Source organism: Moschus berezovskii, chromosome 28 (assembly GCF_049115385.1).
Source record: "Moschus berezovskii isolate FMDL1 chromosome 28, NW_MosBer_1.0, whole genome shotgun sequence".
NCBI lineage: Eukaryota > Metazoa > Chordata > Mammalia > Artiodactyla > Moschidae > Moschus > Moschus berezovskii.
The window spans coordinates 26,937,021-26,954,981 of record NC_142487.1 but is presented as its reverse complement, the minus strand read 5'-3'; the positions used below and the strand labels follow the sequence as shown (position 1 = coordinate 26,954,981).

The 17,961-nt window shown below is 48.6% G+C and overlaps 1 protein-coding gene across 2 annotated transcripts in view; it reads left to right on the top strand.

Annotated features, from left to right (window-relative positions):
- The window catches only part of CCBE1 (collagen and calcium binding EGF domains 1), a 239,656-nt gene that overhangs the window by 190,876 nt on the left and 30,819 nt on the right, over positions 1 to 17,961 (top strand). The window contains exons 4-5 of one of the 2 annotated variants that reach the window (XM_055417468.2): positions 11,801 to 11,935; positions 14,248 to 14,400. In XM_055417468.2, coding sequence (XP_055273443.2) covers positions 11,801 to 11,935; positions 14,248 to 14,400 — 288 coding nt within the window. The remainder of the gene's footprint in view (positions 1 to 11,800; positions 11,936 to 14,247; positions 14,401 to 17,961) is intronic. The other variant, XM_088833507.1, reaches the window with a different exon arrangement.

Below are 17,961 nucleotides of genomic sequence, written 5' to 3'. Positions count from 1 at the left end.
TTCAGCAAGAATTTCAAGAGGACACAAACATCCAGTGCGTAGCACGCGCCCCGCCAGCCGTGGCCTTGGGCAGCGACTTTCTCAACCTTAGTTTGTGCAGAAAATGCTAATTCTCGACGTGTGCTGGTTTTAAGAGTATTACCACATGTAAGCTATTTGGAACAGAGGCTGACTCAGTGCTTGATACATTGTGGTTGCTGCCATTACTGATAAGTGCAATATGCATATAGAGACACACACATTGCAGGGGGGACACATGGTCCCAAGGACCAGGACAGTCACAGGGGGTCTCAAGAAGGAGAGGAGATGGGAGCTGGGCTATCAGGAAGGCAGGACTTAGATGAGTAGAAGCAGGAGAGTTGCAAAGGGTTCCGGGCAGAATGCTGACACCGAAAGCATGAAGAACTGTTGGGACAGCCTGAGATTAGTTTGCCAGCACTGGGTTGGGTTGGAGACAGGTGAGTAGGTAATGTGAAATGGTTTTCCTCACTATTGGCCAAGAATCCAGGTCTCTTTAGAGGACTTGGAGCCCAGCCAAGCTAATTACTTTGCATTATCTCATAGGGAGCGATTTCTTTATCAGTTAAAGTTAAATGGATCCTTCTTGCTTATTGCCCTGTTTTGCAGAAGAGTTCATTAAACCATAGCTGCTGACTCTGAGAAAGCTGCTTTGGGAAGGTTGGTTAGGAAATTTCTTCATGTATTTTGGTTTATGTAGGTCTCTCCAAGACGGAATTTCTCACTGCCAGCTAGTTTTGTTAGAGCTTGGTGGAGTAAAAAACCACAAAAGTCAAAATAATTGGGTTCTTTTATAAGCAGCTTCTCTCCGTCACCAGCTGAGTCCTTTATATTTCAATTTGGTAGATATGAAAAGAAAATTAAGTCTTGGCCCATCAGTTTGAGATCCCCAGTTAAAGACCTTGCCCAACCTGATGAAAAACACATTACACGGATACCACACACTTCAAGTTTCTTTAAATAATATGTGTCGTGGTTTCTAACATCTAAGCCTAAAACCAGTCTCCCTCACTCGACAGTAAGACATTATCAACACCGAGGATTAATTTAATTTAGAATTGAGTATTTCCAGGAAAAGTGGTCCCGGTGCTGAAAGTTGCTTTGCCATAACTAGCTCTCTGTTCCAGCGCTTTTCACTGGAACATTTTTTAAAGTTGATTTGTTTTCCTCTGTGGGAATAAGTCAGTGTGTGTTTGTTTGTGTTTATCACTAAAGAAATCTTTAATCATAAAGGTTTCTGTTTCCAAAGAATGTAAAGTGTAGGATTTCAGAAAAGATGGTATATTAGTCACGATTCTCCAAAGAAACGAGAGATTTATTTTAAGGAATTGGCTCATGAGATTATAGAGGCATGCAAGTCTAAAATCTGCAGACTAGAGCAGCAGGCTGGAGATCTAGGGAAGAGTTACAGTTTGAGTCTGAAGGCCATCTGCTGGCAGAAGTCCCTCTCTATCAATGGAGGGCCATCTTTTTTTTAATTGAGGCCTTCAATTGATTGGATGAGACCCACCCACAGTAGGGGCAATCTGCTTTACTCAACATCTACTAATTTGAATGTTAATCTCATTAAAAAAAAAAAAAAACTCCACAGAAACTTATAGAAAAATGACCAGATATTTGGGCACTGTGGCCTAGCCAAATTAACGCTTAAAATTAGCCATCACAGATAGTAAAAGCAGACTAGAATTTCCAAACAAATATTCTAGGGAGGAGAAGCTGCAATTTTAAAAGTGTCGTTGCCTCATATTTGTTTCAGTTTCAGCAGCTTGTGTCTGTAGGCCCAATGTGGCCCACCACTTGTGTTTGTAAATAAAGCTTTATTGAAACACAGACATACCCATGCACTTAAATATTGTCTGTGGCTACCTTTGCCCTACAACAGCAGAGTTGAGTAGTTGCAACAAAGGCCTGCCTGCAAAACCAAAAGTATTATCTGGCCCCTTTACAGAAAAAGTTTGCCAACCTCTACTGTAAGTGTTTTCTACATTGGCCAGATGATAGGCTAATCGGACTTGTTCTGGTTCAACAATTACTAATTGAGCACAAACTGTAGGAAGAAAATAGTGCTGGTTACTTCAGGGAAATCAGTCCCTGTCAGATATCCAGACAGTCAATCATAATAGTAGTAAAAGAAGCTAAAGAACAGGTAAAACTTTTACTTACTGCATCACCAAATTTAATCTTCCTTAAAGCAGCATGAAGCTGGTCTCACCATTGTCCCTGTTTTGCAGGTAAGGCAGTTGAGGCTTAAAGACCTCAGGACCACAGAGAGGGAGGCAGGTGGGGAGGGCTGGCTCCAGACCTTGTGCTTCTCCTCGCCATGCATTGTGCCTCCTGAAATAGAGCCCGGCGCACAGTGGGCCCTCCACAGATATGGCAGAGCAGACCCAGTCTCATGTGATTGGTGGGCTACAGACACTAGACTCTGTGGAGGACTTCAAGAAGTCTTCTTAAAGAAGTGACATTTGAGCTTGAAATAGGGGGGGCACAGTAATGAAATGCTGAGAGTAAGAGCAGAGGGTTGGTTGGACATAATAGGGGCTGAAAACAGAATACACAAAAGTGTCAGGGTAAGAAGATGAAAGTGAGAGAGGAGAGTGAAAAAGTGGTGTTAAAGCTCAACATTCAGCATCTGAGATCATGGCATCTGGTCCCATCACTTCATGGGAAATAGATGGGGAAACAATGGAAACAGTGTCAGACTTTATTTTTTTGGGCAAAAAAATCACTGTGGATACTGATTGCAGCCATGAAATTAAAAGAAGCTTACTCCTTGGAAGGAAAGGTATGACCAACCTAGATAGCATATTAAAAAGCAGAGACATTACTTTGCCAACAAAGGTCCGTCTAGTCAAGGCTATGGCTTTTCCCGTGGTCATGTATGGATGTGAGAGTTGGACTGTGAAGAAAGCTGATCACCGAAGAATTGATGCTTTTGAACCGTGGTGTTGGAGAAGACTCTTGAGAGTCCCTTGGACTGCAAGGAGATCCAACCAGTCCATCCTAAAGGAGATCAGTCCTGAATATTCATTGGAAGGACTGATGTTGAAGCTGAAACTCCAATACTTTGGCCACCTGATGTGAAGAGCTGACTCATTTGAAAAGACCCTGATGCTGGGGAAGACTGAAGGCAGGAGAAGAAGGGGATGACAGAGGATGAGATGGTTGGATGGCATCACCGACTCAATGGACATGAGTTTGAGTGAACTGTGGGAGTTGGTGATGGACAGGGAAGCTGGGCATGCTACCGTCCATGGGGGTTGTAAATAGTTGGACACGACTGAGCGACTGAACTGAAGAAGCCGTGGGTATGACGAGGGATAATGGGGAAGAGTGTACTCCTTATTGAAGCACAAGAAATTCATAAGTAAGTCTTCAGGTTGGAAGTGTCAGTCTCAGGGATAGAACACTGCTGCTGCTGCTGCTAAGTCGCTTCAGTCGTGTCCGACTCTGTGCGATCCCATAGATGGCAGCCCACCAGGCTCCCCTGTCCCTGGGATTCTCCAGGCAAGAACACTGGAGTGGGTTGCCATTTCTTTCTCCAATACCAGACTTCAAATGCAAGAGTGAACCATTTATATGTAATGTTAGTGAGCATAGTTTACAGGCTTTCTGAGCAAGGTGGTGACACACACAGAGCTATGCTTTCAGAATAGTACAGGCCTGGTGGTGTTACACAGAATGGATTTAAGGGGGAAGAATCTTGAGATGAGGATTTACAAGGGAGGTTCTGAAGATTGGAGAAGGGTGACAAGAGAAACAGAACCAGTGAAAATAGAGAAATTGTAGCAATAAAGCTACATGGCAGAAAGCTGGTAGTCACTGGAAAACCAGCATTAAAAAGGGAAAGTTGAATAAAGTCACTAATCTTGCCACCTCCAGAAACCCTGCAAAATAGGTCAGGGGGAAGGTATATCGTGAAGACCAGGGGGTTCCCAAAAGACACATCAACCCACAAAACAAAGAAAAAAGAAGAGGAGAGAATAGCAATGCAGTTTTGGAACCTGGAGAACAGAGAGGTTGTAATGTGAGCAAAATGGTCAAGCTGAATCCTTAACCAGCATCCAGGTAAACTAAGGAACAACCCAATTTACACCAAAAACAAGTAAAAGTCAGAGAAGCTAAGTTTCCTGAAATAGAGTCCTAGAAAGTAGAAAGTGATGTCAGAGCAGGAGAATTGACTGAAAATCTGTTTAAGAAGAAGTCAGACTCCCAGAACTTGTCCTCCATTCCACTGAGACAGAATATTGCCCCTTCCAAGACCAGCAAAAGACCAGAGATGCTGATTCTCTTGAGAGGGTACCCAGAAGGTCCTGGGACTGCGGGGTGCCAGTCAGAGATGGAGGCAGGGCTCTGATACCGAACATAGAATGGTTTAGTAAAGGCCTGCTTACACATTAAATGTTGAAGCCCTCAGCCTTCTTCTCCCCATGAGTTCCAGGATCAGGATTTACTTAACTATCAGGTAAGGACTTGGAAATGTCTCTCTGGACATTCTGAAAAATGGAGGGAAATGTCCTAAAGAAACAAACATTGAAATGTGCCAGCCAGATCATTTAAATGAAGCCCAGTGTCTACAAAGTCTGCTACATGCAAAAAGCTTCTGTTTAGCCAATTTTGTAGCTTCTATTGAACTAGTTTTGTAGCTTCACTTCCACTTAGCTATAATTTTTTTTTAGTTATTCTAATTAACCATGAATCAGTTACAGCAGATGTCCAAACAGGATCACCACTCATTAGAGGAAGATCTACAATAAGAAACGTACAGCGGGGTGGGGGGGAGTCTTAGAGAAAACACCATGCAGAAAGAAAACTTCAAAGTAACTACCATTTATCTGTCAGTGAGATACAAAAATGGTCTAGCATCTGTGGGACCAGAACATGATATCATTAAAAAGGACGACTGAAAGAATAAATAAAGAATCCTCGGAGATTAAAAACCTGGTAAAACGAGACTGGGGGAGGTTGGGAGATGAGATTGATGAAATCTCTCAGGAACAAGGGCCTGAAGAAGAAACAAATCAAGGAAATACAAAATAGTAAAAGAAAAACTGCTCTTTACAGCACCGGACCTTGCTTCTGTCATCGGTCACGTCAATAACCTCAGATATGCAGATGACACTACCTTTATGGCAGAAAGTGAAGAGGAACTCAAAAGCCTCTTGATGAAAGTGAAAGAGGAGAGTGAAAAGGTTGGCTTGAAGCTCAACATTCAGAAAACAAAGATCATGGCATCTGGTCCCATCACTTCATGGGAAATAGATGGAAAAACAGTGGAAACAGTGTCTGACTTTATTTTTTGGGGCTCCAAAATCACTGCAGATGCTGATTGCAGCCATGAAATTAAAAGATGCTTGCTCCTTGGTAGTATATTAAACCTTGATAGTATATTAAAAAGCAGAGACATTACTTTGCCAACCAAGGTCCGTCTAGTCAAAACAATGGTTTTTCCCGTGATCATGTATGGATGTGAGAGTTGGACTGTGAAGAAGGCTGATCGCCGAAGAATCGATGCTTTTGAACTGTGGTGTTGGAGAAGACACTTGAGAGTCCCTTATACTGCAAGGAGATCCAACCAGTCCATTCTAAAGGAGATCAATCCTGGGTGTTCATTGGAGGGACTGATGCTAAGCTGAAACTGCAGTACTTTGGCCACCTCATGCAACGAGTTGACTCACTGGAAAAGACTCTGATGCTGGGAAAGGTTAGGGGCAGGAGGAGAAGGGGACGACGAAGAATGAGATGGCTGGATGGCATCACCGACTCTGTGGACATGAGTTTGAGTGAACTCCGGGAGTTGGTGATGGACAGGGAGGCCTGGCGTGCTGTGATTCATGGGGTCGTGGAGAATCGGACACCAGGCTTCAGCAATATGTGAACCATGAACTCCCAGATGTTCAAGCAGGTTTTAGAAAAGGCAGAGGCACCAGAGATCAAATTGCCAACATCCGCTGGATCATGGAGAAAGCAAGAGAGTTCCAGAAAAACATCTATTTCTGCTTCATTGACTATGCCAAAGCCTTTGACTGTGTGGATCACAATAAACTGTGGAACATTCTGAAAGAGATGGGAATCCCAGACCACCTGACCTGCCTCTTGAGAAACCTGTATGCAGGTCAGGAAGCAACTGTTAGAACTGGACATGGAACAACAGACTGGTTCCAAGTAGGAAAAGGAGTACGTCAAGGCTGTATATTGTCACCTTGCTTATTTAACTTATATGCAGAGTACATCATGAGGAACGCTGGGCTGGAAGAAGCACAAGCTGGAATCAAGATTGCTGGGAGAAATATCAATAACCTCAGATATGCAGATGACACTACCCTTATGGCAGAAAGTGAAGAGGAACTCAAAAGCCTCTTGATGAAAGTGAAAGAGGAGAGTGAAAAGGTTGGCTTGAAGCTCAACATTCAGAAAACAAAGATCATGGCATCTGGTCCCATCACTTCATGGGAAATAGATGGAAAAACAGTGGAAACAGTGTCAGACTTTATTTTTTGGGGCTCCAAAATCACTGCAGATGCTGATTGCAGCCATGAAATTAAAAGACGCTTACTCCTTGGAAGGAAAGTTATGACTAACCTTGATAATATATTAAAAAGCAGAGACATTACTTTGCCAACAAAGGTCCGTCTAGTCAAGGCTATGGTTTTTCCCGTGGTCATGTATGGATGTGAGAGTTGGACTGTGAAGAAAGCTGATCGCCGAAGAATTGATGCTTTTGAACTGTGGTGTTGGAGAAGACTCTTGAGAGTCCCTTGTACCGCAAGGAGATCCAACCAGTCCATTCTAAGGGAGATCGATCCTGGGTGTTCATTGGAAGGACTGATGCTAAAGCTGAAACTGCAATACTTTGGCCACCTCATGCGACGAGTTGACTCACTGGAAAAGACTCTGATGCTGGGAAAGGTTGGGGGCGGGAGGAGAAGGGGACGACCGAGAATGAGATGGCTGGATGGCATCGCCGACTCTGTGGACATGGGTTTGGGTGAACTCCGGGAGTTGGTGATGGATAGGGAGGCCTGGCGTGCTGTGATTCATGGGGTCGCAGAGAGTCGGACACGACTGAGCAACTGAACTGAAAAGAAAAACTGTGAGAACATTGGAGGACCAGCTCAGGGCGTGCAGCATCCAAATGACTGAGTTCCACAGCGAACAGAGGAAGCAGGGAGAAATCATTAAAGAGTGAGTGAAGAAAATTCTCTAGAATTGAAGGACAGAATTTCCTGATTAAAAGAACCTGCCAAAAATTGAAGCGGTCCCACATAAAGACATCATCGTGAGATATGAGTACCCCGGAGCAAAAAGAAAATACTTTTCATTCAAAAGCTCAAGAATTAGAATCTCACAGGACGTAACAGCCAGTCTGAAAGCTAGATGACAAGGGAGCATTTCCTTCAAAATTCAGAGGGAGTTTTCCAAGCCTAGAATTGTATACAGACTAGCTATGATGGTTGAAAAAAGGCATTTTTAAGCATACATGATTTCAGAACTTAAGACCCTCCTTGGTCTGTCTCCCTTGCACCCAGCTCCCTCCCCAGCCCTGTTCTCAGTGCTTAATAATGCATGCACGTATTTCAGCTTCCTTTCCATTATAGATTATGACAAGATGCTGCATGCACCTCCCTTTGCTGCGCAGTGCCTCCTGGGTGTTTACTTTACATGTAGTCGTGGGTACTGTTAACCCCACAGTCCTGATTTCTCCCTCCTCCTCTTTCCTCTGGGTAACCACAAGTTTGTTTTCTATGCCTGGAAGTCTGTTTCCATGTTGTAAATTTATTTGTCTTAATTTTTAGATTCCACACAGAAGTGATATGTTTTCCTCTGTCTGACTTCACTTAGTACGAAATTCTCTGGGTCCATCCATGTTCCTGCAACTGAAATTATTCCATTCACTTTTGTGGCTGAGTAATATTCCACTGTATATACATGCCACATCTTCTTTCCCCATTCCTCTGTTGATGGGCATTTAGAGTGCTTCCATGTCCTGGCTACTGTAAACAGTGCTTTGAACATTGCGGTGAATGTTGATGTTCAGTCGCTCGGGTGTGTCCAACTCTTTGTGACCCCATGGACTGCAGCCCTCCCTGTCCTTCACAATCTCCATGAGTTTGCTCACACTCATGTCCACTGAGTCGGTGATGCCATCCAGCCATCTTGTCCTCTGTCATCCCCTTCTCCTCCTGCCCTCAATCTGTCCCAGCACCAGGGACAGATTTTCCAACAAGTCAATTCTTCACATCAAGTGGCCAAAGTATTGGCGCTTCAGCTTTAGCATCAGTTCTTCCAATAAATATTCAGAATTAATTTCCTTTAGGATGGGCTGGTTGGATCTCCTTGCAGTCCAAGGGACTCTCAAGAGTCTTCTCCAACACCACAGTTCAAAAGCATCAATTCTTCGGTGCTCAGCTTTCTTCACAGTCCAACTTTCACATCCATACATGACTACTGGAAAAACCATAGCCTTGACGAGACAGACCTTTGTTGGCAAAGTAATTTCTCTGCTTTTTAATACACATATAGTACTAGGTAACTATTTTCATACCAGGAAAAACAAAGGGGTCCTCCAGAAAAGATAGAGAATTAGAGTATGCTTCCAGACTCAGCAAAAAATAGTTTTTATATCATCATTGTGGTGCCAACACTGAAGACTTACCAAACACAAATGTCATGGAGCGGACAGGGTCAGGATGGAGGCGGCAGGAAGTGTGGAGGTGGTTGGGGAACCAGTGATAAAGCTGAAGGCACCTCATCCAAGGCGAGAAATGCACGGACAGCACTTAGCGCCCAAAGCAGGAGGAGGCACTAGTGCCAGCTGGGTGCTCAGACACAGAGGGAAACCGTGACAGAATCAGCCAGGCCAGGCGGAAGTGGCGCCTCAGGGGAGCGGGAAAGGGGGAAGAGATCGGCGCTGCTGCTTCTCAGAATCGGTCTTATTTGAGCATAATAGTCAGTGTGGGACCCCTGACTTCCCGCTCCTCCGCCTGCTGCTTGACTGGCTATAGCTGGGCAGCCCACAGCCAGTCCCGGCTGAGCTGTTGTTCTTAAGCAAAAAGAGCACAGAAATTGGGTTGCCTCGAGGTGATGCTTTGTTGAGGAAAACGTGTTTGATCAGGGACACACACAGGCAAAGCAACCCTGGAATCACATCTGCGGAGAGGAGCAATGAGCAAGGGCCGCCATCCATACTGTCATGAGTTTGACCCCACCCGCATCGGGGCTTGAAAGCCCCACGACTCCAGCTGCGAATGTGGCTGAGCACAGCCAGGCTCCCTCCGTGTCCGGGGCTGGTGTGTCTGTCAGCACCTGGGGAAGATAGCGCTCTGATTAATGAGATGCTGGTTCTAGTCTGAAATAAATGCAGTCTGAGCTCCGTACTTAGAGCCAAATCCCTTCAGAGGCTCATTAAACATTAGTTTGTTTGTAAGGACTGAGATAGAGTTGCCTTGATTCTTGACGAAATAGAGCATCCGCCCCAGTTTGCACAGCGTTAGGGCTGAAAGGACATCTCCAGCCTTTTGACCTTACCCAGCCGCCTCCCAGCACGCAGACTTGACACTCCCTGGCCCCGCCTGCCTGCCTCCAGGCCACCCAGACGCCAGCCTCCTCACACTCCTCCTGGGAGCCCGCCTGGCTTTCAGCACCTCCGTCCCTCCCATGGTGACGCCGACACCCGGCATCAGGGCTGGCTGTTCTTCAGTGTTCAGCTGGAAGGAGTCCCCCTCTCTCCAGCAGCTGTTGGAAATGAAGAAACAGTTCAGTTCAGTTCAGTCGCTCAGTCGTGTCCGACTCTCCGCGACCCCATGAATCACAGCACGCCAGGCCTCCCTGTCCATCACCAACTCCCGGAGTTCACTCAAACTCATGTCCACAGAGTCGGTGATGCCATCCAGCCATCTCATTCTCCGTCGTCCCCTTCTCCTCCCGCCCCCAACCTTTCCCAGCATCACAGTCTTTTCCAGTGAGTCAACTCGTCGCATGAGGTGGCCAAAGTATTGCAGTTTCAGCTTTAGCATCAGTCCCTCCAATGAACATCCAGGGTTGATCTCCTTTAGAATGGACTGGTTGGATCTCCTTGCAGTATAAGGGACTCTCAAGTGTCTTCTCCAACACCACAGTTCAAAAGCATCGATTCTTCGGCGATCAGCCTTCTTCACAGTCCAACTCTCACATCCATACATGACCACGGGAAAAACCATTGCCTTGACTAGACGGACCTTGGTTGGCAAAGTAATGTCTCTGCTTTTTAATATACTATCAAGGTTGGTCATAACTTTCCTTCCAAGGAGTAAGCGTCTTTTAATTTCATGGCTGCAATCAGCATCTGCAGTGATTTTGGAGCCCAAAAAAATAAAGTCTGACACTGTTTCCACTGTTTTTCCATCTATCTCCCATGAAGTGATGGGACCAGATGCCATGATCTTTGTTTTCTGAATGTTGAGCTTCAAGCCAACCTTTTCACTCTCCTCTTTCACTTTTATCAAGAGGCTTTTGAGTTCCTCTTCACTTTCTGCCATAAGGGTAGTGTCATCTGCATATCTGAGGTTATTGATATTTCTCCCAGCAATCTTGATTCCAGCTTGTGCTTCTTCCAGCCCAGCGTTCCTCATGATGTACTCTGCATATAAGTTAAACAAGCAAGGTGACAATATACAACCTTGACGTACTCCTTTTCCTACTTGGAACCAGTCTGTTGTTCCATGTCCAGTTCTAACAGTTGCTTCCTGACCTGCATACAGGTTTCTCAAGAGGCAGGTGAGGTGGTCTGGGATTCCCATCTCTTTCAGAATGTTCCACAGTTTATTGTGATCCACACAGTCAAAGGCTTTGGCATAGTCAATGGAGCAGAAATAGATGTTTTTCTGAAACTCATGCTTTCTCCATGATCCAGCGGATGTTGGCAATTTGATCTCTGGTGCCTCTGCCTTTTCTAAAACCTGCTTGAACATCTGGGAGTTCACGGTTTACAAACAGGCCCCAGGTATTTCAGCAGAACCTGGCCGTCTAAGGCATCTTTGTTCCCTGGATGAGTGACAGAGACCAACTACTGCAGCAGAAAGTAACTCAGCGTGGTAGAGAACTGATCCCCAATTGAAAAGAAGCAAACGGTCAGCTCCTGAGCTGCACACTCTAAGAGGATCAGTTTTGTGCTGTGTGAGTTATATTTCAAGAAAGCTGTTCTATTTGAAAAGAAAAAGGGAAAGGCAACAAAAGAGAAATAAAACAACTCTTTGACCATAGTGGAAATTCTCAGATCAATTTTTAGCAAAAGTAAACATGAAAAAAAATTTTTAAATAAACATGAAACTTTAATAGCTATATATTGACCTTTTTAAAGTTATATGTGTCCAAGTACCCAAAAGAAAAATCTCCTTTTACCCCAGGACCTGTGTATTTAGATTTGAAGCTCTTTGAGCTAGATGAATGTGAGGTTACTTTTACATAGTAAGCACATTCTATATAGATTGTTTGTGCCAATCAGTAAGCTATTACAGTTTATAATGATGCTCTTATAGAAAAAAAAAAATAATGGTGGGGTGATGCAGGGGAATATCCCAAGTGATATTTTCCTTGAGCCTTTGAGATGCCGATCACTTGGTTATGCATTGCTACTGCGGGAAGATTCCCTGTAACCTGAAGAATCCAGTCCCTCTGCGCGTAGCAGGTCGAAGCACTGTTCACCGTGAGCTGAGTTTGCTGGAAAGTCTGTTCCTGGCCAGGGCTGGGCGGCCCCTGCCCCACGCATGGCTGGCTGCTGTGAGCTCACACTCTTCTCTTTCAGATTATGATGTGTGCGCCGAGGCCCCCTGCGAGCAGCAGTGCACTGACAACTTTGGCCGAGTGCTCTGCACGTGTTACCCTGGATACCGCTATGACCGGGAGAGGCACCGCAGGCGCGAGAAGCCCTACTGCCTGGGTGCGTGGGCACCGCGCGTCACTTCCCAGCTGCCAGGACACACCTCTGTCTGGTGATCCTACTGGACATTCTTCGCCAGTGGGGACCCCAGGGGCCACTTTGATCCCTCCTGTTACATCCTGGTACTTGTATGGATGGAGTTGGGGTGGTACTTGCATCCTGGTACGTGTTGGATGGAGTTGGGGTGGTACTTACATCCTGGTACGTGTTGGATGGAGTTGGGGTGGTACTTGCATCCTGGTACGTGTTGGATGGAGTTGGGGTGGTACTGTTCTAGGGGTCACTGCCTCCACCATGCTTATGAAAACTAAGGGATCCTTGAGGGCCGGGGTACCACTCAGAGCCTCACTGGCAGTGAGCTGTAAGAACACGGGAAGGAGAATATTATCAAATGAAAACTAGAATAAGGTTAACAAAAAGAATATTAGTGAGCAGAAATGGGAAAATGCAGAACGAGTGAAATGAGAAGCAGCCTTCTCTCAGAAGACGACTGGCAAGAAAGACTGGGAAGTAGGAGGGGCCGTACGGCAGGCAGGCTAGGGATGGGTCGGAGGGAGCTGCAGCCTGCCCGGGCCCACTGGGCAAAGCCAGCACGTCCGTCCCCACCGGCTTGCTCCCGCCACTCTCTCTCACTGGCCTTCTAATCCCTTTTCTCCTTGGGTATCTGAGGCAGGTTTATAGTCTCTGGAGCTGCTTGTATCTTAGTGTGGTCCTTCCGTGGCTAAACTGTCTCAGAAACACATGGGCTTATTGCTTTAAAAAAAAAAAGTTTCCTAGTCTCCCCTCAGCTCCTGAAAGTAGATGCAGAAATCTATATCTGCACAAATGCACAGTGAAGTCTGAATTTCAGCTCAAAGATGGACTGGGGAGATGGAAGGGAGATCTGGGTAGAAAATAAAGCACCCCCTTCTTTGCCCCGGAGCAGGGGGCGGGCTCTGGAGAGCCTCATTTTAAGACACGTTCTAGATGGTAGGTCTCCTGGCTTCTTCCCTGCAGTACCTGGGATGGTGCTTCCCACTGACCAGGAATGCAGATAAAACCACCCAGCGAAGAAAGGGGGACCTGTGGGCTCTCCTCCAGAGGACGAGGTACCCCCGTCCGTCAGCATCTGAGGTCCCAGGTGTCATGACTGATCCCAGTTGCGGTGGCTCTGGTACCCAGCTCTTTTCACCTGGGTACCAGCAGTGCTGGCCTGCAGCTAAGAGTCCACCTCTCTCTCCTTGCAACCTCGTCCCCCCTGCTATGGACAGCAGAGGCAGCCTGGTCCTTGGGCTCAGAGCACGTGGACAGAGGCGGTCAGCCCGAGGAACTGCAGAGGAGGCGTCGGCTGTGATGTCTTCATCTTCAGATGACGTGGCATGAACTGCCATGTGGGGGGCACCCAGATGACCATGTGCCCCTCATGGGCACACAGGGTCTGCCAGAGGTGGGTCCCGGGCAGCTAGTCCAGGGAGCGGCTGGGCCACTGCCAGCATTCTGGAGTGCGGGGCGGGGCCTTCTCCTCTGGACGCGAATGCATAGTCTGGGGCCGTGTGCCCCGGCCCGGTGTCCACAGCCAATGAGCAGGAAATGGGGTCTGGGCCTCCCTCCCTCCCACTGTGGGGAAACAGTGTGCTTTCCACCGGTTCAGTAGGGGAGCAGGTCTGAGGCGTACACAGTTCACATGGACCCTCGCCAGCTCCTTGTTTGATGGTGTTGTGGCTCATTTCCACCTCGCAGAAGGGGTCTGTTTGGGTCATCAATGGGGCTGAACTTTTCTGGGGAAAACTGCCCATTAGACCCACTGTGACTATTTTCCTTTATCAGAAGCGGCTCTAACTGGGAAGGAGCCAGTGGCCTTAGGTCACCACCACGCTGTTAGGAGCCTACTCAGAAAGGGATCATAAAAACCCTCGCACACTAGGGTCTTGGTAGGAAGTGATTCCTACAAAAGTGGTTTTCCGAAACATGTTTCCATCTGTTGTCTCATTTCGTCTTCCAAGGAGCCCTGCAGGGTATTTAGGGCGGACTTCACTGCCGAGTCCTCCAGTGAGGCCTTCAGGGGCTAGCGGTGCCTGCCCCGAGCCACGTGACCTGGTGGCAGCACAGCCCCAACCAGGAAGCCCACCAACCGTCCGTCTGTTGGCGTGGTGACCTTGCCAGAAGTGCTCTTGTCTGGTCGGCCCACGTCTCTAGCTTCCCGCTCTCTCCCAGGCTCTGGTGACAGAGGCCTGGCAGAGTGTCCTTTGCCAACGTTAGCAGAGGGCCAGGCCTCTTGTGTCAGAAGTGCTCTCTTTGAGACTGAGCGTTCTCTGCATTTGGTTCAAACCCAGATATCGACGAGTGCGCCGTGAGCAATGAGACGCTGTGCGCGCACGTCTGTGTCAACACCCTGGGGAGCTTCCGCTGTGAGTGCCGAGAGGGCTACGTGCGGGGGGACGACGGCAGGACGTGCGCCAAGGAAGACAAATACCCCAACGACACCGGTGAGCAGGGCACGAGGGGCAGCCGCTGATGATGGACGGTGGGGCACAGGGACGGAGGGTGGACGGACGGATGGACGGACGGACGTTTGGATGGATGGATGATGGACGGACGGACGGACGGACGGATGGATGGGGGATGGACGGACAGATGGATGGATAGAGGATGGATGGACAGACAGGTGGACGGATGGATGGATGGAGGATGGACAGATGGATGGATGGATGGATGGAGGATGGATGGACGGATGGATGGATGGATGGACAGATGGATGGATGGAGGACAGATGGACGGACAGATGGATGGATGGATGGAGGATGGTGGATGGACAGACGGAAGGATGGATGGATGGAGGATGGACAGATGGATGGAGGATGGATGGACAGATGGATGGATGGACAGATGGATGGATGGAGGACGGATGGACAGACGGATGGATGGATGGAGGGTGGTGGATGGATGGACGGATGCATGGATGGAGGATGGACAGATGGACGGATGGAGGATGGATGGACAGATGGATGGATGGATGGAGGACGGATGGATGGATGGATGGAGGACGGATGGATGGATGGAGGGTGGTGGATGGACAGACGGATGGATGGATGGAGGGTGGTGGATGGACGGACGGATGGATGGACGGATGGAGGACGGGTGGACGGATGGATGGACGGATGGAGGACGGATGGACAGATGGATGGACGGATGGATGGATGGAGGGTGGTGGATGGATGGATGGACAGATGGATGGATGGATGGACGGATGGAGGACGGATGGATGGATGGAGGGTGGTGGATGGACGGATGGATGGATGGAGGGTGGTGGATGGACGGGTGGATGGATAGACGGATGGATGGGTGGGTGGGTGGACGGGCAGGCAGGCACTTGGAAACCCACGGGTCTCCTCCAGAAGCTACAGACAGGAGGTGGCATGTGTGTGAATGGCAGGTGGGATCTTGGTGAGAGAAAGAAAGGACAGTCATACCCCTGGAGACCCAGTGAAGGAGGTGCCTATTGGCCGCAAGGCTCACGAGCTGCCCATGTACTGGGAGAAACTCTGCACCCAGCACAGAGGGGGCGTGCTCGTGCACGGATGAACAGGACTCTGGGACCAGCTGAGACCAAACCAGGAGGAACAGGGATGAGGCCAGACACACTGGGTTTCCCCAAGGAAAACGAACAGGCTGAATAAAAACAAAATGCTTCTGGGTGAGGCAGCAGTCCACCTGGGTGCTGCAGGGAGCGGAGTCTGGGCCCCGGGCCTGCACGTGAGTGGTTACTGGGTTCACGATCAGGTGCTTCTGGGTGAGACAGCAGTCCACGGGGGTGCTGCAGGGAGCAGAGTCTGGGCCCCGGGCCTGCACGTGAGTGGTTTGAAAGACAGAAATGGAGAGCCTGGAGAACCATTCTCTAGTCACGCGTTTTCATGGCCTTCAGCAGGCCTGTGGAGGCCTTTTAGGCCCTGGCCTTTCTTCAGAGAGTTTGAGCAACTCATTTGTATTCTTCTGACCGGATTCAGCCGAGATGTCTGATGGCTTAGGGATGTGATCCGCCTGAGTGTTGGTCACTGCCTTCTGTAAGCGGTGGGGGAGGCCTTTGCGGCCCGTATCCAACCCTGGTAGGCCCTGAAGCTACTGGCATCTCCCTGAGCTCAGGGCCTGGCTCCAACCCCTTGGGAGGGGAAAGAGGCAGGAACACTCTTCTCTTTGGAGAGATCAGCTGGACCTGGGCCGTCTCTGGACAGGGAGGGGGCTCCCAGGGCAAATCATCTACACCAAGAACTGCAGGGAGAGGAAGGGGCGGGGCTGCTGGGAGCTCAGCAGGTAGCGCTTCTCCTGTGTAACCTGATGTTCTAAAAAGTGTGGACACTGTGCCGTCAGCCAGGGACAGCCAACAGCTGGGGACCTGCTGCCGGGCGCAGAAAAACTATGCAGCAGACCCCGAGAGCAGCCGGGGTAAGTCATGAGCAAGCCGCCGTCTATCAGGAGTGATGTGAAATGTCTGCATGGAGTCAGCGCAGGGGTGGGCAATTGGGAATCGTTGGAATCGATCAGAGGGCTCAGTGCAACACTTTCTAAAGCCTGAAGCATGGGGGCCGAGGTGCCCAGAGGTGCGGAAAAGCAGGGACTCTCGGTCTTTTGAGCATCAGGGTTGATTGAGAAAAGATGTTTCCTGTCCCCGCCAAAGAATCTGACTGCAATGCAGGAGACCTGGGTTCAATCCCTGGGTTTGCAAGATCCCCTGGAGAAGGGAAAGGCTACCCACTCCAGTATTCTGGCCTGGAGAATCCCATGGACTATACAGTCGCCAAGAGTCGGACGTGACTGAGCCACTTTCACTCCACTTCCAGTGAATACTCAGGGTTGATTCCCTTTGGGGCTTCCCTGGCGGCTCAGATGGTAAAGCGTCTGCCTGCAATGCTGGAGACCCAGGTTTGATCCCTGAGTCGGGAAGATCCCCTGGAGAAGGAAATGGCAACCCACACCAGTATTCTTGCCTGGAGAATCCCATGGACAGAGGAGCCTGGTGAGCTACAGTCCATGGGGTCGCAAAGAGTCGGACACAACTGAGCAACTTTACTTACTTACTTTTTTAAAATTCGCATTTGGAATTAAAATCCTTTTTGTCCCATGGTGGAGAAGGTTGGAGGAGGGGGACTGTCCACTTACCTCTTAAGTTATGCCCTTTGTTGAAAGGAAGGATCTCATCGGAGAAAGAAAAATTGAAACACGAGGGGCACTTTGCCACTGACATATTAGCTATAGGCTGACTTGAGAGTCAGCAAGAAGAAAGCAGCTTTCTAAATTTTCGTCTTAGAATTGGATTTCCAGCTGTGCTCCGAGCCAGGGAGCCCATGGGCTTGGGATGTTGTGGTGGTTTAGTCACTCAGTCATGTCCGACTCTTTGTGACCCCATGGACTGCAGCACACCAAGCCTCCCTGTTCATCACCAACTCCCGGAGTTCACTCAAACTCATGTCCATTGAGTCGGTGATGCCATCCAACCATCTCATCCTCTGTCATCCCCTTCTCCCTCCTTCAATCTTTCCCAGCATCAGGGGCTTTTCCAGTGAGTTGGCTCTTTGCATCAGATGGCCAAAGTATTGGAGCTTCAGTCCTTCCAGTGAGTATTCAGGGTTGAGGGGTCCTCAACCAGGTAACTCGGTTGTGTCTTTGTCTCCCATCCCTATTCAAGTGAAGTCCTGTTTACCTGGGTGTAAGGGCAGCATTGAGCAACCCAGTCTAGAGAGAACCAGCAGAGGCAGCAGCGACAAGTGCTGAGTGGGGTTAGAGGCTAAGGATCTCCAAACAGCAGGACCTGAGCCGTCCATGAGCGCTGCCCAGCTGGGGGGTGGCGCGGTCTGCCAGAGACCCGACCTTACCTAGCAGAGACCAGAGGAGTCGGATGGAATTTCCGGAGCCTAGGGGAAGATTTCAGACTCTGAATTGACTTGTTCTCTGGTCTCAGGTGGCCTCCGCCTCTTGCACTAATTCTTAGCTTCCTCATCCTCATCCCTCTAAAGCCACCCTGTCCAGGGATGGGTCTGGGCCAGAGGTGGTGA